Source organism: Wolffia australiana, chromosome 18 (genome assembly GCF_029677425.1).
Source record: "Wolffia australiana isolate 7733 chromosome 18, ASM2967742v1".
NCBI lineage: Eukaryota > Viridiplantae > Streptophyta > Magnoliopsida > Alismatales > Araceae > Wolffia > Wolffia australiana.
In genome coordinates, this window is record NC_135852.1 from 9,860,891 (window position 1) to 9,882,401 (window position 21,511).

Sequence of the window (21,511 nt, forward strand, 5' to 3'; positions counted from 1 at the left end):
ATTATCTTAGTTCTAGTTTAGCAAGAATTTCACGAAGATGATTGAGTGGTCAAATGGGACCCCCGCCCCCCCCCCCCCCCCGCAAAAGATAAGACATCTCGGTGAGGATGATGCGATGAAGTCTTTCGCCAATGTAGAGGAATATCCTTCAAGAGTTCTTTGATGATAGTTGAACACATCAGTATCAACTCGGATGACCGATACCAATTAGGGTCTGATAGTTGACCATAACCTAAGTCGTTCGTCGTCTCGTGTTATTCAATGTTGTCATGTCATTCTGTACTGCCAAGTGTTGTTGCATATCCTGTGTCATTCTGCACTACTGAATGCTGCTGCAACATCCCCTGCCATTCAACAATGTCGTGGTACCTAATAGTGCGGGAGGGTGCAAGATGGTGCAAAATGGCTTGTGGCCATGTGAAACGGCTCAATGGTATGGTGACACCGGACAACAACGTCATGATGGTGCAATGATGTGATGGCAGGGATGATGTGGCCAAAACTTGACGCTAGCACTAGCAACAGTTACAAGCATGGTGGCAATAGAGAGAAATTCGAGAAATTCTTGAGAAGAAAACTTACATTGAGAAATCACCAAATGATTCATTAATAGAATGGCTCATTTATAGCCATTCGAGAAGAGAAATCTTAATCTATCATCGGAATGAGAAATCAAATCCGAAATATGTGAAATCTGAGTCAGAACTCAGTTATGATCTTAATGACAACCTCATCAAAACTATGTTCTGATCAGAGTCAAACAATGGAAGAGTTCAACTCGTGACAAACAAGTCGTGAGTCATAATGGTTTTAACAACCATATAATCTCCAAGTGTTCATGATCACTCCATCAAGTTTGTCCTTGACTAACATGATTTATAGTAATAAAAGATATGGCACACACAATGGATGTCGATTAAGTACCCATCTAGTGGCTAGGATTAAATAGAGATCGGGGGAAATCCAATGGCTCGCATTAAGTATAGACGATGAAACTAGCTGCTAGTAGTAAAATTATCATGTTGTCCTACTTGTAGCTCATAGTTTATGAAATGTTTATTTTCTTTTTTGTGTCCCATTCTTCAATGATGATACGGATAAGAACTCAATTTGTTACATGTAGACAATCATGCAACAAATGCAACCTTTTTTCACTTAAATATATTAAAATGCTTCATAATTTGTGATTTAAGATTTCTGACTTCACTGGGAAACGATTATAAGATAAGATTACAGACCATCAAATCAATATCATCATTTCTGATTTCCCTCGCCGAACATAGTTTCTGAGACTCACATTTTTTTTATTACCAGTCTTAGGTTACAATGTACGTAGGAACCTTAGCTAAATGATGAAATCAATGTTAACTTTTCAACGCTTAAATATATTTGAACGTTTAAAAATCTTCCGATCTAGAGTTTCAAAGTTCCTTCATTGGGAAACAATCATAAACTATAGACCTTCAAATCAAGACCATCATTTTTCAATTCTCTTTTCCTTGATCATATTTTCTGACTTTCATATTTTTTCTTCCCTTGTTCTTAACACAATCATGATAGTTACGTGACCAAGAACTGCATTTGTTAAATGACCCTTTTTTGAAAGAATGTTTGTTACGCGATGAAAAGCATGCAACCTTTTCATCCCTGAAATACATTTCTAACTATACCGAGATAAGTATTTTAGACATGTTTTGCCCAAACTAATGCATGAAGACAGACTATGTATAATACACAATCATGATAGTTAAAAAAATACCTGACGCAGTAAAAGAAGACCAGGTAGAGCCCATCAATGACCTGTAATTTTTTCATTTACTGCAATGTCTCAAAAAACCATGGTCGAAACCGCGATATATTAATCAATTATCTTCAATATCGCAACATCATCCGCAGATAGTGATCTGAGAATTTCATGAATGGGACAGTGGAGCTGATAAGAATTTGGTTCTGTGGGATCTACACTGATCCAGTCGTCGCCATTGAAGACAATGTGTTTATTCATCCTTGGAACTGCATGAAACCGCGGCAGCTTGACCTCCTGTTTTGCCAGCTTATTCAGGTATTCCAATGAAAATATCAGATCTATATCTCTTTCTCTATCACCATCAGCAAAGATCTTTATACCGACGTTGACTTTCTGTGAGTCAATGAAACCGAGGAACAACGGGTCTGCCAGTGTACAACGTTGACCCAGAGAGGAAATCTACGATATTTAAGACATGAGGTCAATCATTTGGGAGATAAAGTTGAAAGAGTCTATATTATTTTCTTTTGATTTAAAAGGAAAAATACCCAGTTCAATGCGAGATAAACAGAAAAGTAAAAAATTGAAAGAAAAAGATAAATGAATTATCTAGCCAACCAGGCACACCTAAATGAGATCTAGTGATGGCACACATTGCAATAGATAAAACATAGTACTTAGGTTGTGCACACATTTCACACCAAAATTGAATATTTTCCGATACTGAGTTGAAAATTCAACTAAATAACACTAATAGGGAAACAATAGAAATATAGAAAGATCCTTGTAGGGATCCTATTAAAATGTAACTTGATTGGTTGTACTGAGGACGAGGATCCTTGAGTTTAGGATCAATCAAGATAAAGATAATTGGAAGAAAGGGAGACGACGATAAAATCATCGCCAAAAGAAGAATGAGAGAGAGTCAAAGGGAACTAAGACAAATGGGCTTCGCTTAAAGAAAGTTCCAACTGATTCTGAGGGACAGGTACATAATTTTAAAAGGGAATTGCAGAAAACTGAGAAGACCAATATGCCTCCCTAACAGAAATGAAGGAATAACCCTAGATAGAATGATAAAATTTCAAAAGCTATCCAGGGTATTTATTATCTTCGACATGAAAATAGAATGCAGGGCCTATAAAAATAAAATTTGAGCGATTGGAAAATGTATACCACAGAAAAAAAACTATCATAGATAATTTACCTGCACATAACGGACGCCTAATTCATTGAGTCTATCAAAAATCCTGCGAGAGGAAAGCGGAGAAAACAGAGCACCAGGTCCTGCAGGTGATACAATAATTTCCCATGGAGATTTCATGAGTATCTTGAAATCACTCTCTGCCTTGTTTAGAACAGGAAGCTTCTCTTCCTCGAAAACCCACACCTAAAGCATTAGGATCCGAATTAGATATTCTGGTGAGAGATAGTTAAAACAGGAGACCCCCAATGGAAAGACTCAACGTCTGAATTCTAGCCTTACTCTTTCTTTGTCGAAGCCACCGTCATCAAAATTCGATAAAATGTCTTGGTCAGGCTCCAGATCTTGCACCGGAGAGAGGATTATCAAAGGTGGTGAGCTCTCAATTTCTCCAGGCTGTGCTAAAAGATAATAGCCCATTAAAAAAACTAAACACATTTGAGTGAAAATTATTTGGTCAATGAAACCTGTAGGAAATGCAAGAGAAAAAGGTGAAATCAAAGCCCAAAACTTTCCACGTTGAAAAGACGTAGGTTTTAGAATGAACAAATACTGAAAGTATGGCTAACGGAGATTCGACCTCTAGCCAACACAAACCTTCGCAATTTTTTGGTAACTAGAAAGGGCATCTCTCAATAGTGAAAGGAATCTGCTTTCATTCTTCTGTACATTCGGAATTAAAATAGCCGCAACATTATTCTCTGAAAGTACACGCAATCCGTCAGATTTGAGTTGCTGAATATCTTTGCTCTCTTCACAAGAGGACGGATTGTAACAAGATTCGGGTATCTCCCGACAAATCTTTGCCGAATGGTAAAAATTTGCGTCCAGAGATGAGAAATGATTATTGCTGCAAGTGAAGGAAAAAAAATACTTAGATGAAAACTGAGTTATTGTATAAAGGAAAAACGTCGAAATGAGGTGATATCCTTAATTTTGTTGATGAAATAGCTAGTGATTGAGCAGGACAGGAAATAAGCACAGTAGTCAAAAGAAAGCAACTGACGAAATACAAATGGCCAGCAAAAAAGGAAAGAAACAATCATTAAAGATAACCTCTAAAATACAGTCCATACAATATTGACCCACAAAACACAATCAATATTGACATGAGTTGATGAAACATCCTTAACTAGATGGGATGAATCAAAGGGTATGGTTTCTATAAATTTTTTCTATTTATAATTTATATTAGAGATTAATACAAAGACACTGAAAAGTTTACATGGTCAATCCAACATAGAAAAACTAAAGTTGTCACAGAAAATTTAAACGTCCAATGTAATTCTCGTTATGTTTTGTGAAAATCAAGGGCTAACATATGAATGTAGGGCGGAGTGGTAGGTTCCCCATTCTGGGCAGAGTGGCCTATAACAGAATACTGGGCAGGATTACTCATTCCGTTCCATATGCTTTAAATAGGCAAATGAATGAAGAGATAATTATGTGAAACATCCTAATATACCAAACAAAGACAAGTTCCCCATGCTGTCTAACAGTCGCCTAAAGACTGCTAGGTATGCATAGCGATGAGAAAAGCAGGATCAAAGAAGCAGATGGTCAATGCTCTCTTCTGTGGAATTGTTTTGAGGACTTGTCAGCTTCCAGCTGATCAATGAGATCGATCAACAGGGAAGCTTATACCTGTTGTCTTCTCCACCTGTCGTAACCCTAACCACCAAAAGTCAGAGAGCTCAGCCAGAAAATATGACTTACTTTTACCAGAAGGAATTACCCAGTACTTATACTGAGTTACATCAATTGGTCTCCGTGGACCCAATATGGTGGATCTGAATTAAACGTATCTCATCAGAGTACTTACACAAATACAGGGATTAACAACAAAAAACATATAATAGGAAAGGGTAAGAGCGCCTGCTGACAGGACTTTACCCCTCCTGCCTCCCAGTCTTCTGCTGGGCACTTAGCACGGTTTGATATATCAGGACGTGAAATGTGGGATGCGACTAGCCACAATCAGACTCCCGTCTGAGCCTGGCAGATGGGATGGGACGGATCTGGCAGGAACCACCAAGAAGAAGAGTACCTGACATCTGTCTGGATGCTGCACTGCGCATTCTGTCCCCTGTCTAAAGTCTGGGACGGGATGAGACATGATACAACGTGTGAATGTCCCCTCAAGCACTAGCTCTGAGCGACCAATGCCTTTGTCTCTGTCACCTCCCAGTCTTCAGCTCGTCTCTGAGAACTCTTTTCTGGCTTGCCTCTGCTTCTCACAGATCTTCTACCAGGCTCTGAGCAGTAATGTTGGATGCTTGTCCTCTGCTTCTGTCTGATGATTCTTCCCTTTGTCTGTGCTCGGGAAATAAAACTGTCTAGCTGCACTTAGGAAAGAAACTTCTCCATATTATGTATCTGCAATATACGAGTTAGAACGGCTCCTTCCACACCTGAGCTTTCTAGCCCACATCTAACCAGCAAGCTCCAGCAAAAGAACCTTATAAAACAAAGTCAAAAATGAAATGAAGAGTCATGTTATGACTAGTCAAGAAGATGGTGCTGGAGCAATACTGATATGGTCGTAATCTCTGGACAGATCAGTATTGCTCGACCAGAGGTCATCGTGCATGGAAGTGGATGATCCTTCTACCAGAGGATGATCACTATCGCTTCCACCAGAGTGTCAGCTGGGACTAGCTCAGACTCAAATGTCAAGCGTAGACGGACTTGAATTCAGAAGTTCTATGCCACTCTATTCTTCCTGTTGAAATTTGGTCAATTACGCTGCTTTTCAATCATTTGTTTGAAACATCATGTTCTTCTCTGTAGGTCTATGGCCTAAAGTTTTCAAAGAATGCATTTTCGAGATGTAATCCCTCTATTCCGATACTTCTCTACCTTCTCCAACTCCTGAATCTGTAATAAATTACCCTTTTTCTTTCCCTTGGCCTTGCCTGCACTGAAGCTGCTCCCAACTCCCTTCATCGGTTACTACATGATTCGCAATGAGGAGGGAACAATACCTTATCCCCTTCATCTCGTCTGTCAACAGGGCTTCCAGATTGTCGTGCCAACTTTCTTGATTCAGCTCTAGACTCAAATGTCAAGCATAGACGGCATGCTCTCCAGACTGAGGCAATCAAAGGACAGTTCTCATTGACCTTGTTGTGTTTCTAGGGCTCAGTCTGGCGCTGGGAGAGTTCCTCCATCCCACACATGACCCTAGGCTTTAACTCTGCTGAACTCTGGTTCAGCAGAGAGAATGAACCAGCTGGTCTTTCTTTCCTCCTTGGCCCAATAGATGAAAGGCCGCCAGTCAACCCCATCTTGAGAAGCCCATAAAAATTGGGAGGACGCCCAAAGTATACACCTTTGTCAGCCCGACATTGGATACAAGAACCTTTCCTGACTTCTCCCATCCAGTCTCCATTCCGTTCTACAATGTTGTTTCTTCATTCTCAAATAACTCCTGGACGACTCTCTCACTGGGCTGCAATTTTGCTGTTGTATAATTTTTTTTATTTTCTTTCTTTCTTGTGGAATTGGGTAGGTGACAGGATCCTGAAAGGGATCCTATTGTACTGAGCTAGATTGGTTGACAATCCAAGATTTAGGATCAAACAAGAGAGAGAGAGAGAGCTAGAAAATAGTGCGAGGGAGGAAATAGAGAGACTGGGAAGAGAATGGGATGCTGACAACTTAAAAATCACTTCTTGGCTACACTCCTAAAGGGATAGCTGCCCAATTAAACAGGAAAAACATTAAAGGGGAAAAGACTAATCCAAAGATGGGATTAAATGACAGAAATAATCCTACAAGACTTGGGATGGTATCAATATGGCACCAATATTTGGAGAATCTGAGGATTTCACTGCTACGCTAGCAAATAATTATGTTTTTTTTTATAACAAAAAAGGCAGTCACCCCAAATGGGTCGGTAACCACCCTCCAATTACATGCCTTAAGCCGTAAGGCTCTATTACAAAGGGGTTTATCCTCTCCCCTCTCTTTTCCCGACTCAGGGGAACCAAGCAGCCAGAAGTCCTTCCACCTTGTGGGCTAGCCAATCCGTAGAGGCCGTCCCCCCATGAAAGATCACGTCATTTCCATGGCACTATATTCCCCAGAGCACAGCCAATGCTTTGCCCCCGCTTCTCTTTGTCTAGAGAAAATAATGATGTTGTTTAAGCAAGACAGAGAAATAACCGTTGACCCAAAATTTCCAACCACATGACATGATATATGATGATCCAGAAGGAGGTCTTGCGCAAAAAAATTGCAGGTAGCTGCACCTTTTTCTCCTTATCCATCCCCAACCTTGTTTATGGATATATAAATAAACCCCCGCATAATGGTAAAAGGGCCCCTTCATTGTTGATTATTTCTCTCTCCTCATTAATGAGTTACCAGAATGGCTACACAATCTCAAATTTCCAAAAGATTATGCATCCAAATTCACATATGAAATGCCCCTTAACACTGGTAACATGAGTGATCATTTCAAAAAGCCCCAAGCATTGGCTCTAAAATTGGCGCATTTAATCATATGCGGACACTTGTTCCTTGAAATCACTAAAAGTACCAATGATCGGCCTAATAATCTGCATTTAAACCTTTATTTGAATCGCACTTTTTCATCTTGACCTGCAAAACTGAACAGAGTAAAAAACGTGTCTAATGTGATTGAGTGCATGGTTGTCCATTTGGAATTGCATCTCACCATGCATTTCTTTATGTTCTTAAAGCCATGTATTTCTTTTATTGTACGTATACCATTATGATTTTGGGTATACCGGATCCCTCATATCAGGTCCACGAGACTCGATATGTGTAAAACCCAGTATAAGTACTGGGTTATGATGTAAAACCTAATCAATGATCATTATTGGTTGAATGTCGTTTTTCCTCTGGCGGCTAGGGTTTGGAGAAGTGGAGAAGAAGCTTATCCATTGCTTCTCTCCAAGATTAGCTGAAAGCTGACACAGGTAATCATTTTTTGAAGAAATTGCTGGTAATCACTGATTGCAACTATTCATTCCTATTTGATCTAGGACAGCGCTCTAACCCAGCCTATCTATGAGTCTCCATAAGTTGAAGAAAAATCTTCCTTTCCTGACCTTGCAGAAGTGCCTTATCACAGAGGCTCTGATACCATGTTGACTTGAGAAAATTAAGAGAGAATGGTTGAATGTATAGCAGCTACAAATTTGGGTTGAAAAACCACATTCTAATCCTTCTACCTTAAATAGCCAAAGGATGATTAAATAATTAAATAAAACTCACAGATAAGCCTGTTACGCCTCTCGATCTTGTAATACTCAAAACTGCAGAAAGACCAAGAAGATCAGAGAGGAACCTCCAAGGATCAGCGTTCCAACATTCAAGAACCGAAGGAATGTTGAAGGTAGTATGGTTCAGGGGAAAGGACGAGAAGTAAACAAGAACAGAAAACACGAAATAGGGAGTCGACTACAATCTCCCTCCCTCTGGATCGGGACGCTCTCCAGGCTGCAGTTCCCACAACAAACTTTCAAGATCCCTTCTCCGCTTCCCTTTTGCCGTTATTTATATCTTTATTATGTTGACCGCCCCTACTCTGTTGACCGGCAATGTTTGGTCCTCTGATATGTACGTGGTCAAACCGTATCAAACACACACAAGCTCCCCTGTTGTCTAACAACCCATGTTTAGACATTTATAAGGAGAGGCGAAAAGATCTAAGTACCCTTCTATAGTCCAACAGTAGAAAGAAAAAAATGTAAGCCACTGTTGTTTTTCCATTTCTTATTTTAATATTTCCCTTTTTCTGTGTAAGTGGGCCACGTTTCTATAAGTGGACCCATGTGACTTAATATGAGAACCCAGCCCATTTAAATGTCTAAACATTTAAGAATAAGTGACTTAGTATGGTGAGCCCAGCCCATTTACTCTTATGGGCTGGTATTTAAACCAACTGTAATAGGTGAATGAATATGAGGTTATATTCTCGTTTTTGTAAAACCTAGACACCACAAGAGAGGTTTAGGAGAGGGTGCTGGAGGAAGAACCAGAGCAGCACAAGGGAAACTGAATTAATATATATATATATAAGAGTGGATTGAAATAAGAAAGGCAGGTTGGATGAAGGAGTTCCAGTGGAGCAGTGAGGAACCGCTTGAATCCAGAGGATATGATTAGTAGTCAATTTTTCCATATCAGATGAAATCCTAGGTAAAAAAGACACAGTGACAGATATTTGTCTAGGTAACTTCAGAATTTATGCAATTTGTAACGAGTTGGTCAGACTGGCAATAAACCAAGACTGCAAAACCACTGCCTACTCCCCCCTGTTTTTCGTGCTTCTCAGCAAAGGCAACCTCTGGGTTGCGCAGATCACAGTCATCCTCTAACTCACTATGAACATGGAGTGGCGCGCACAAGCATCTAAGATAAGAAGTGTTGAATAAGCTTTATATATATCTTTCATTTTTGTTCTTCTCTCTCTTACGTCTCTCTCTATATGAATCTTCTTGACGAGAACCTTAAAACTGGCTTTTTTTTTTCTACATTTTCACTCTCCTTGGAGCTTCCTCTCTCCTTGGGGCTTCTTCATGGTATCAGAGCCCCGATCCACCAACACTTGACCCGCTTCTGCTGACGCTCGATCTGCCGCCTTGATTCGCTCGATCTGCCGCTTGACCTACCGCTGCAGACGCTCAATCCGCCGCCAACGACCGTTCAGCATCGAGCTCGATCCGCCAACGCTCAATCGATCAGCCGCTTGATCAGCCGACGCTCGATCATCCGCCGTTCAGAGCTTTCTCATCGATTGATCCGCTGGCGTTTGTTCGTTCAGCGCCAACACGATTTGCCAACATCTGTTCAGTGTTTGTTCGTCCAAGAGGGAGCATTCTGCCGGCCATGTTCATTTGCTCGTTCATTAGGCGTTTGTTCACTGTTGTTCTGCCTTACCACTGCTGATCCGCCGCCGTTGGCACCCCTGATCTGCCGCCGCCGGCACTGCCGATCTGCCACCACTAGAGACTCCAGTTTGTTTGGCATCACCGACCACCATCGCCCCTCTCGTGTTCGCTCGGCATCGCCGACTGCCGCAAAGATCCGTCGGCGGTGCCGCCTTCATTCGCCTAAGTCGGGGCATCTCATCGCAATTCATTAATCTCGTCGGACCTCCAACTCCAACATAGCGTCCAACAACTCTACTACTGCTGCCACTTTGTCACGAGGGCTATCTCCTCACTCATCCGAATTGAGCTCTTGGCACTATTCTTTGCCCCATATAGTGATAAGATTCTGGTCAGTCCTGACCAAGAATCAACAATTGTAATTCCAACAAACTCCAAATGCAATATAAACCAAATTTATATCCTTCAAATGTCTTCCACTGCGAGAACAGAGAAAGAGAGTGACGAGAAAGAGAGAATGAAGATGAGAGAGGTTACCGTGGGTCAAGGATGGAAGAAACGGGAAGGAAAAGGAAGGAAACAACGGAACGTCGAAGAAGGTTATGGCTGCAGGAGGACGACATTTATCTGCTGGCAATAGAGAGAAAGAATCACAACCCAGAAGTTGAGAGAGAGATGAAGAAAATGCGAGAGGGAGGATTGATTGCTGTCCTTGTCCTCAATCGTAGCCTGACTTAAGTAGGATTCGAAGTGGGCTGGGCCTGGTTAGGCTTTGTGGGCTGCTGTCGGGGCCTCCGAGTGCAAAGTCGCTGGCGGATCATATCATATACATTCTGGATTTATATTCTCCAGGTTGAATCTTCTTCAATGGCATCAGTGGGTTCGAATTACCTTGAAAGGAAAACTTATGAAGCATCTTTTGGAAGAGCCGCCACTTCTCACCGCCTCTCACTATGATCATTGGCTTGATGTTGACGGTGTGGTTCACCGGTGGCTTCTTGACAGTATCAGTCTATTATGTGCTGCTGAATTCTTATCTTTAGACTCCGCCAAGGAGATATGGGACGCTGCTCAAGAATCTCACTCGAAGTGAAACAACTTGGCCATTATCTATGAACTCGTGACTCGCTCCACTAACTTGGTCCAGGGCCCTCAATCTGTTCAAGCTTATAGCCCGGAATTGACGTCTCTTTGGGCTGAGTTGGAACACCACATGCCTCCTGATCCCCACTTTGTTGATCATGGGTATGTTCTTCAATTCCGGGTCAAATTCCTCATGGGACTGAATCCCAAGTACGAGTCTCTACGCAGCCAGCTTATTTATCCGGAAAAGGTTCCTACCTTGAAGGAGGCCCTTCTGGCCGTTCAGATGGAGGAGACACGCCTTGGCATTTTTCACTCCGAACTTGTCTCGGCAATGGCTGTTCAGCAGCTGGGAAGCTCACGAGCCTCTTTTTTCCTCGGTTGTCTCATGGACGTCCTGTGGATGGGTTTGTTTGTGAACCATGTCAATTAACTAAACATACTCAGACAACGTATCCTCCTCTAGATCCTTCTTTGCGTTCGTCTTCACCTTTCTCCCTCATTCACAGTGATCTATGGGGGTCAGCCCTTGTCCCTAGTACTTCAGGCGCACGATGGTCAATAATATTTGTGGAGGATTCCACCCACTTTACACGGGCTTATCTCCCCAAAAATAAATCATATATTTCCGAAACTATAATTTCATTCCATGCCCTCATCCAAAATCAGTTTGCTACGTCCCTCAAATGCTTCCGCTCCGATAATGCCCAGGATTACGTTAACTCTACCATTTCCACCTTCACCTCTCATGGCATCGCCCATGAAACATCATTTCCCTACAAGCCTCAACAGAATGGTCTTGTAGAACGCAAGATTCGTCACAACTTTAATACCACTCACTCTCTCCTTCCTCACATGAATACGCCTAAATACTTCTGAGGCGAAGCCTCTCTAACCGCTGTCCACCTCACCAATCGCCTTCCATCTCGCGTCCTTTCCCACCTTTCCCCTATTGATGCTATACATCAGGCCTATCCCACAGTTTCCTTGAAAATTAATCTTATTCCCCATATTTTTGGGTGCACCTGCTATGTCGCTAACCATCGCCCCTCTCGTGATAAGCTTGATGCAAATGCGCTCCGTTGTGTCTTTGTGGGTTACTTTCTTCTCATCAAAAGGGATATAAATGCTATCATCCTTCTGCTCATCGCCTCATTGTGAGGAAAGATGTCACCTTTAACAAGTCTACTCCATTCTACCTTTCTGACTCATCGTCCTCTCCTTCCTCTCCTCCTTTATGTGATGAGTCCCTCGATTTCCTTGTTCCGCTTAAACGACGGGCTTCTTCTGTACTTCGCTATCTTACGGGTACTATTGGTCTAGGTCTTCCCTTCAAACGTAACGGTGGTCTCCAATTGGATGTCTATACAGATGCTGATAATGTTGGTTCTCATGTTGATCGTCGCTCAACGACAGGCTGCTGTACCTTTCTTGGTGGCAATATTATTACATGGCGCAGTAAGAAACAATCTATCGTCTCTCGATCTAGTGTTGAAGCAGAGTTTCATGCCTTGGCACAAGGTCTCTGCGAGGCATTATGGCTCACCAATCTCCTTGCAGAGCTGTAGCTGTCGTGTCATCAACCTACTCAAATCTTTTGTGATAATAAGCCAGCTATGAGCATAGCTTATGATCTAATAAAACACGACCGCACTAAAAATGTTGAAGTTGATCGTCACTTCATAAAGAGAAGTTAGAGTCAGGACGCTTTTGCATTCCATATGTCCTGTCCGCCCATCAACGAGCTGATATTTTCACCGAAGGACTGTCTGCCCCTCATTTTCAAGAATTGTGCGGCAAAATGTGAATGGATAGCATCCACTCACCAGTTTGAGGGGGACTGTTGAATAAGCTTTATATGTATCTTTCTTTTTTGTTCCTCTCTCTCTCACGTCTCTCTCTCTATATGTATCTTCTTGAAGAAAACCCTAAAATGGGCTATTTTATTTTTTCAACATTTTCACTCTCCTCAGAGTTTCCTCTCTCTGTGGGGCTTCTTCAAGAAGCATCTGAAGCACATCTTAGGGAATAATCTGACACCTTTCCAAAAAGCCTAGCATGTTGCCTAAAAATGGAAGCGTATGCAGACTTAATTACATAAAACTGAATAAAAAAGTTAAACACTAGCTTCTTAATTCCAACAGTACCATTCCAGAGGTACAGATGTTCTAATTGAGTAGGAAAGTTTGACAACTGTTAGATCATCACGGCCTAGTTAGGGCTAATTTTACTAACTTATGGGCCTGAGGCCATGTACGTGTAATAGACTAATCCTAGGGATCTAATGGAAAAACTAACTTAAAATGGATTTAAATAAAGGCCCAATAAGGGCCCATTAACGGCCCACTAAGGACCCATTAAGGGCCCAATAGTGAGGGGCCCATTTAGGGAATATATTAGGTCCATTAAGGACCTAATATATGCTGGGCCTGATTTATATCAGGCCCAGCCTCCAACAGCTATAAATATAGCTGTTGGAAGTCCTTTTTTGAAAAAGGAATCTCTTCTGCAGCTTTTTCCAACGGTCAGTTTTTGACTGTTGGACAAAAGCATTAACCTCTCTCTCTCTCTCTCTGTGAAAATTTGTATAAAAGGGGCATCTGTTCAGTAATAAAGATCAGTTCATTTTTGCCCCAATTTTTCTGTCTCTTCTCCACATTCTCAGAAATTCTCTCTACAGTCCACTATCTCATCTTTTCCTTCAATTTATTACAACAACTTCAGAAGACTCCAGGGAACTACACATGGTAATGGAAAACTGCTTACCTTCCTTCCACCTTGAGGGCGGGGTGAGATTCATAGAGGGAAGCACACAACTTATCAGAGGAGGTCTAAAGACTTTACTCCCCCCCATTATTTAGCAATTGCGGGAAAAAATATAAAGAAGGAATGAATTACGAAAGGAGGCTGGATCAGGAAGGCCCAGTGCAGAGGAAGAAAGTTCGGATAATTACGATCAGAAATCTCAATGTCTTATTCAAAATCTGAAGATGGAGTTCGGATAATCTCCAGAGCAAGCATCTATGTGCAGTTTAAAAGTTTCACCCTGACCAAAGTACTTAGGAAGCTAAAATGTACAGTGAGTTCATGTATTTCTGGTCCACTGTAGTAGTTACCCGCTTCCAAAGATTACTGGAAGGCAAAACATGAAAGATATATATAATATTATGCCGGGAATTAGAGATGAAGCTCTTCTCCCTAGTGTAGAATGACATCTTAAAACCACAATAAATAATTGGTCTGACTACAGAATCAGAGATCTTTTCACCTTTCAGTATTCTCTATGATGTTTTCCAAAGCATGTTTGAATAGCCGCATATTAAGATCTCCCATTTGTTTTCCAAGCAATTTCTTTTCGTCCTTCTCTCCAGACGCCAACCCTCTAAGAACATGATCCTGACCCATTTCAGCTAGTCTTTTCTTTGCGAAGGTAAAATTTTGTTGCACCTTCTTTCTCTCCTTCCACCCCTAAATCAGCAAAATAATAAATATGTAAAAATGAATTCAACAACTTTCCGGTCAAGAAACAAGAAGAAATCAACAGCGAATGTAAGAGTATTTTTTATTAAGAGAAAACACATTTTTTTTCAAATTGTTGGAACAACTGAGTAATTTAAAGATTAATTATCAGGAAGCAGACCAAACCATCAGACGCCTCTCTTTCTTTGATCTGGTATCAGACCGTACATTGAGCTCCAAAAGCCCTTTTGGAGGGGTGATCAACATCTCTCTCTTGTCTATATCAACATCTGGGACAATGGCCTCAACAAAAGGAACCCAGACCACAGAGCTTCCAATGGATTCTGTAAGCTTCACTTGTAAAAGATCGCTTGATCCATAATTGACAACGTTGACCACAGTTCCCACTTCTTGACCTGACTCCTGAGTTCGAGAATAAACCAACATTACTCACATCTGATAGTCAAAAACTTACGTGAATTTTAAACATTTAACGCATGTGAATTTTAATTCTACCGAACATTTTTCAAAAACTTAGACAAAACGTGAAGCAAATGTTTCGAAGTACTTTTCCGAAGACTTAAGCAATATTCCGGACGTACTTACTAGAATTCCAGACAACACAACAGAAAATATATTTAAATATTTAACATTGAAAAACTGGGCATGTCTTGGGGACTGAACAAGCTAATTCTCATTCTAGGAAAAATCATGAGGAAAACTTAGAAAAAATGTAAAAAACAATAGATTTCTCATTACCTGACTCGCGATATTAACTCTCTACACCAATTATTTGGATAAGACGGAAAAGTACCTTTAGAATAACCTTCATACCATAAAGATCAGGGGTGTAGAACTCTCCTTCTTCTAAATCTGGTCGATCATCTTCCTCGACGAGAATTGTAGATCCAATAAGCTGCCTCGCCTGCAAGAGATTTGATAAAGAAACGGACTTGATAAATAACGTACAAAGTATAGGTTTGGGGTTTAAGGGATTTAAGATTTCAGACATAGGAGTTCTGGGTCAATGGTTGACGGTTTAGGGATTTAGGTTTTTTGGAGTTGGGTTTTCAATGTTTTAGGTTTTCAGATTTTAAAGTTTATGGTTTATTATTTAGGGGGAAGTACTTAGAGTTCAGAGTTTAAAGTTGAATTCGTTTGTGGTTTATTATTTAGGGGGAAGTACCTAGAGTTCAGAGTTGTTGAATTCGTTTATGGTTTAGGATTTTGGGGTTTGAGGAAACCATTTTTTAGGGGTTTTTAATTTCTAGACAAAATCAGACCTCATCCACTGTGCCGACGCCATCGAAGGTCAGAATCCACGAATCCGGCCCTGAATGGCATCTTCCCGACGTGAGCTCCACGGGTCGGACTTCATCGCTCCCAGAAACACGCGTTCTCAGCCATCTAACTCCAGGCTGCCGAGAATTTCAATAAAAGAACATACACCGAATTCATTTCAAACCAAGAACAAACAAAACTCCAAGGCAAGAAGAAAAACGAGAAATTAAGTTCAGAGGAGTACCTCGGCAAACCTAACCTCGGGAAAAGCAGTAGAAGATCTCACTCTGACCTCCCCCTGAAGTCCGTGAACACTACTAATGTAGCCTACTTCGACGAATCTCGATGTCTGCGCGTCGTTATCCTCTTCTTCGAGAGTTTCCTCCTCCTGCAATTGATCAGCTTCGACGCCGGGCACGCTACCATGGCGAGTGAAGTGAGAAGAAGCAGAGCGACCACCCAACCTTACATGCTTCCATGGCTGAAGAAGAACTGTTGAAGAAGAAGAAGCCGGAGTTTCAGTTCGTGAGAGCCGGCGGCGAGAAGCTGTAGCGACTGAATTTCGCCATGGCCGCAGCAGAGAGTTCGACAACAGCATCTTCTCCGACTAACGAAGATCAAGTCGCGAGGAAGAGGACATAATTTATAGGACTGGTAGGATGACGATGACGTGAGTGGACGTGACGACTGGATGACGGTGGTGACGACTTTTTAAAAATGACCTAGGCTGTTTTATAGTAGTATATAACTTTTTGAAATCATAGCTATTAAACCCCCGTCGAGTGGGCCATTAAGATATGTATAATGTATTTAAGTAACCGGGAAAACTATGTAAAATTATTTACTGGTTATCCAATAATGCAATGGTGGAAAAAATATGAATTCAGCTCTTTTTCTCAGAAAATAGCTCAGTTGCCACTTATAATAAATGCATTTTAACATGAGAAAATTTAAAGAAGGATTTTAGTGATTAAATTTAGAGATATTAGAATACAAGTATAAAGAAAGAAATAAACGTAAGATATCCTTGAGAAGAAAGTTGAAGTAATTTGTTCATGATTAGGAATAAAAGACTATAGAGAGCATATATAGTGTTAATTGATTGAAACACTTAAGTAATTATAAAATAGTAATACGGGTCTTCAGGTTGGGCAGATTTGATCATTGGATATTTTATGAATATTCTATGGCGTGAATGAAGTAGATAAAATCGAGACAGTTACTCAGTACACATCTTACATTAATGTTATAATTGAACTATCTATGTCTCTCTGAACATGAAATAGGTGTCACTAATTTGTTTTAAAAAAAACAACATTTCAAAATGTTAGTGTTGAATTTTAGAGAAATCATAATACAGGATTTTTAAGAAAATATATAAAGCAAATTTAAGAATGGAGTTAAAATTATAAATACATTAATATAATTAAACTACTTCCTCTGATCACAATTTACTTTAATGTTGCTATTAAACTACACCATTTCCTCCGAAATAAACATCTGTGTCATTAGTTTAATAAATTTCATTAAAAAATAATTTAATAAATTGTTTTTTTACTACCATGTTAATATAACCACCCGAGTCTTATGGAGCTTGCTAACTAAACAACAAGCCATATTTTTAGCTTAAAGACATGAAGAAATTAATTAAAAAATGGACCCACCTAAGGCTGTTACGGAGGGATGGGAAAAAAAGTTTCATTCGCAAATCAGCATTTCCTCTCCCTATGCTTCCCATCTCCTTTTTCCTAGACTTTGTTCTCAAATGAACAAAAATGAATGCGAACATCATTTTCACCTGTTCATTCTTCGACGAACACTGTTCATTTAAGGACAACAATGAACTTCAAATCCCTACTCACTTCTTCGTACAAAGGTGATGCAAACATCATACCTGGAAAATAACACCAGGCCAATAACTATAAAATAATTTGTACGGAGCTATGTGCAAATTTTAGATGACAAACTATACCTTGCACTACTCGTCATCGTCGAAAACCCATTTGTTATCATTGGCATAGTGAAGACGTGAATTTTTGTAATGCAACCAACACTTCACAATGACAAGAAGCTAGATGCTTTCCTCATCAAGACATATCTTTTTGAACATGATGATCATAGGCCCCTCAGAGATCACGTACTCAGCTAGGGCACTGGTCACACAAACAGAGAGGAATTCTAAAGCAACTTTGGCGAGTTGGGCGTTGGCTTATGTGACAATGCAGCTCCACTATCCATGTGTTATTTCATTCTCCTTCCTTTGACAAAAGTTACAGATAAAAAATCTGACAGTCTGAATAGAAGTGTAGAATAGGAGAGTGAGGTCAAAGACAAAAGAAAATGTATTTCTTAGTGTTGGCAGAAGTGATGGTAGATATATGGAAGAGAATATAATATGGAGACCAACAGACAGGAAGAGGAAGAGACAGATAGATATGGGAGAGAGATAAGGAGTAAGATGTAGATAAAGAGAGGTAGAGAATTATCAAGAGAGGTAGAGAAATGGAGATAGAAAGAGAGATAGACACAGATAATAATTATATGGAGGAGTACAACATGAAATAGTCAGACCCAAAGTTCACCAACGCAAAAGATGCAAACTTTAATTAAAAAAATGCTCTTCCCCAAAGAGAATTATACCAGAACAGGCTAGTGATCAGGAACTCTCAAGAAGCTTCATGACAGCGCTCCTCTCTGGCATACTGGGGATAGCCCCTTTCACCTGAACGCATAGAGAAGCTGCTGCCGCTGAAATAAATAGAAAAATCAACAAAGAAATAATTCAAAAGATCCCATTAAACAAATAAAACTATCTCAAAGGAGATGGTAAACAAAGCATGATACCAGCAAATCTAAGGCACTCCTGCATGGGTTTCGCTTCCACGAGTGCCACGCCAAAAGCAGCAGTGAACGTATCACCAGCACCGGTTGTATCCACGATGCGAGAAGCCTTGATAATTGGCTGCTTAATTGGCTCTTCCCCTTCCACAAACAGCGCCGAGCCGTTGGAACCAAGTTTCACCAGAATGTTCTTTACACCCTGTATAAATCAAACTTTGTTGGGTCATAGCCTTTTCCAAAATGCATTTAAAAAATCCAGAATTTACCATTTCATGGCACTTGCCCACGGCCTGACTGATCTGCTCGAAGGTCTCCGTAGGCAGCTCGGTCAGCCTCGCAAGCTCCGTCTCGTTCGGGCTGAATATGTCTACCAGGTTTAACAGTTCAGCAGGAATTGGCCCCTCCATGCCTCCGGCATCCAGAATTACCGGCACTCCTGCCCCTTTTGCTGCCTTTAAATCAACCCATATCGAGATTAGTGAATGAATAATTTTAACTTGATTAAATTCATGCAGTAAGGTATAAGGACTGCACATCAAGGTTTATTGACATTAATAGGCTGTTATGGTTCGTCCCCTATAAGAGGAAATCATCATTAGGGCTTCCAGAGGTGCGATCATACCATCACTAATGCACCGGATCCCTTCAGGTACGCTCCCCATCCATCATGTCTGATGTTGTAAAACAATTTTCTGTTGTCAATGAGGGTTGATGACGTTGACCCAATTAACAATGGGATGGTCAACGACCCACCGAGGGTTTATGATGTCAACAAGGGTCAACGATTAAGGGTAAATGCTGTCAATGAGGTTAAATGACGTTGACCCAGTTACCAATGTGTATGGTTATGACAGCCGTCGGTCATCCAAGTTTGTAACGAGACAGTTAACAAGGGCAATGATGATATGGATTTGAATGCGGACGAAGATGGCAATGACGGTAAGGATTTTGATGAGCACAATGATGACGACTATGATGAGGGTGACGATTGCAACTATAATGATTATGATGATTTGTGATGAGGATGACAATGACAGTTTTGATGATGAAGACGATTACTATGAGGTTGAAGATTACGATTAGGATGATGATGACAATTACAATGAGGTTGAAGATTACAATGAGGATGATGATGAGAATTATGATGATGATGATGATTAAGACCATGATGATGATTAGAATGCGGATGATGATGAGGAATATGATGATGATGATGATTATGATGATGATGATTACGATTATGATGATGATGATGATGATGTTGATTACAATGAGGATGACGATTATGATGATGATGATCGCGATGATTATAATGAGGATGACGATGACGATTATGAAGATGACGATGATGATGATGATTACGATTACGATGATGATGATGATGATTACGATTATGATGATGATGATGATGATGATTACGATTATGATGATGATGATGATGATGATTACGATTATGATGATGATGATGATGATGATTACGATTATGATGATGATGATGATGATGATTACGATTATGATGATGATGATTACAAGGAGGATGATGATGATGATTACGATTATGATGATGATGATGATGATTACAAGGAGGATGACAATTATGATGACGATGATGACGATTATGATGAGGACAACAATGAGGATTATGATGAGGACAAGGACGACAATTCCAATGAGGACGATGATGATGATGACAATTACAATGAGGATGAAGATTACAATGAGGATGGCGATGACTATTACGACGAGGATGACAATGAGGATGAGGATATCAATCATGACGATTATGATGAACATTACAATTGCGATTAAGGACGACGATTATACTACGATTACGATCATGACATGGTTGACGATGAAGGGTACCTGGGCGACCTGGATATTGACCCAGTCGGGAATCTCTCGCTGCAAGAGCAGTACGCCAGCTTTTTCCACCATCGCCAAGTCCGCGCCCGGCAGCCGCTGCGGCCAGCCGCTCATGTTGGCGCCGCCGACGATGATAATGGAGTTATCCCCGCCGGGCATGAGCATAACCACGGCGTGCCCAGTCGGCGCGGCAGAGACCCGCTCGAGATGATCGACAAGCACTCCCCCCTTGACGAGTGCCTCTTCGATCAGCCTCCCGTGCGGGTCCGTCCCGATCCGTCCGACCAGGTACGTGGGATGGTCGAGCCGGCCGCCGCAGCAGGCCTGGTTCGCGCCCTTGCCCCCGGCCAGGGTCTGCCCCGTGCGAGCCGAGATCGTCTCCCCGACGGCCGGCAGCCGATCGATCTCGACGTAGATGTCGGCGTTGGCCGACCCGACCACCACCACGGGCTTCTCGCTGGGCTCGTACTGGGCAGAGATGGAAGGGAAGGACGGAACGGGGGAGGAATTGGGTGCGAAGGAAGGGGAGGAGGAGTGGCTGCGACGGAGATTTGCTCCTCTCGCGAAGGGACGTGGGAAGGTGGCCGTCGGGGAGTGAACGAGCCGACTCATCCCCTTCATCGCTGCTTCCGTTTCGTGATGGTCGATGGGTAGTCTTGGGAAGGCCGATTTAATCAGTGTGATCAACGGGCAGATGACGGATGACAGGGATGACGGATGACAGATGATCGGGGATGACGGATGATGGATAAGATGACGTGGTATGGATGACAAGATGACGGGTGAAGATGACTGGATGACGGATGATGGATGAGGATTATGGGATGACGGATGAAGATGACAGGGATGACGGATGAAGATGACAGTGATGACGGATTACGGATGAAGATGACAGGGATGACGGGATGACGGATGAAGATGACAGTGATGACGGATTACGGATGAAGATGACAGGGATGACGGGATGACAGATGAAGATGACAGTGATGACGGATGAAGATGACAGTGATGACGGATTACGGATGAAGATGACAGGGATGACGGGATGACGGATGAAGATGATGGGATGACGGATGACGGATGAAGATGACAGATGAAGATGACAGATGAAGATGACGGATGGCAGATGACAATGAAGATGACGGATGACGGATGATAGACAATATCAGT

The 21,511-nt window shown here is 41.4% G+C and overlaps 2 protein-coding genes across 3 annotated transcripts; both read right to left on the reverse strand.

Annotated features, from left to right (window-relative positions):
- Positions 1–1,828: 1,828 nt before the first annotated feature.
- On the reverse strand, positions 1,829–16,247 carry LOC144714868 (16S rRNA processing protein RimM family). The gene is made up of 9 exons (XM_078589667.1): positions 15,882–16,247; positions 15,640–15,774; positions 15,171–15,281; positions 14,543–14,779; positions 14,166–14,365; positions 3,549–3,801; positions 3,234–3,347; positions 2,955–3,137; positions 1,829–2,206 (listed from the first exon to the last, which is right to left on the reverse strand). The coding sequence occupies exons 1-9, from the start codon at positions 16,233–16,235 to the stop codon at positions 1,859–1,861; spliced, it is 1,935 nt and encodes a 644-aa protein (XP_078445793.1). The 5' UTR covers positions 16,236–16,247; the 3' UTR covers positions 1,829–1,858.
- Positions 16,248–18,146: 1,899 nt separating this feature from the next.
- Positions 18,147–20,997, reverse strand: LOC144715190 (pfkB-like carbohydrate kinase family protein). Of its 2 annotated transcripts, none has more exons than XM_078590102.1 (4): positions 20,351–20,997; positions 18,745–18,930; positions 18,482–18,677; positions 18,147–18,385 (listed from the first exon to the last, which is right to left on the reverse strand). In XM_078590102.1, the coding sequence occupies exons 1-4, from the start codon at positions 20,960–20,962 to the stop codon at positions 18,294–18,296; spliced, it is 1,086 nt and encodes a 361-aa protein (XP_078446228.1). In that variant the 5' UTR covers positions 20,963–20,997; the 3' UTR covers positions 18,147–18,293. The 2 variants fall into 2 exon arrangements, with proteins under 2 accessions (XP_078446228.1, XP_078446227.1); XM_078590101.1 differs by having other exon boundaries at positions 20,342–20,995.
- Between the last annotated feature and the right edge of the window lie 514 nt (positions 20,998–21,511).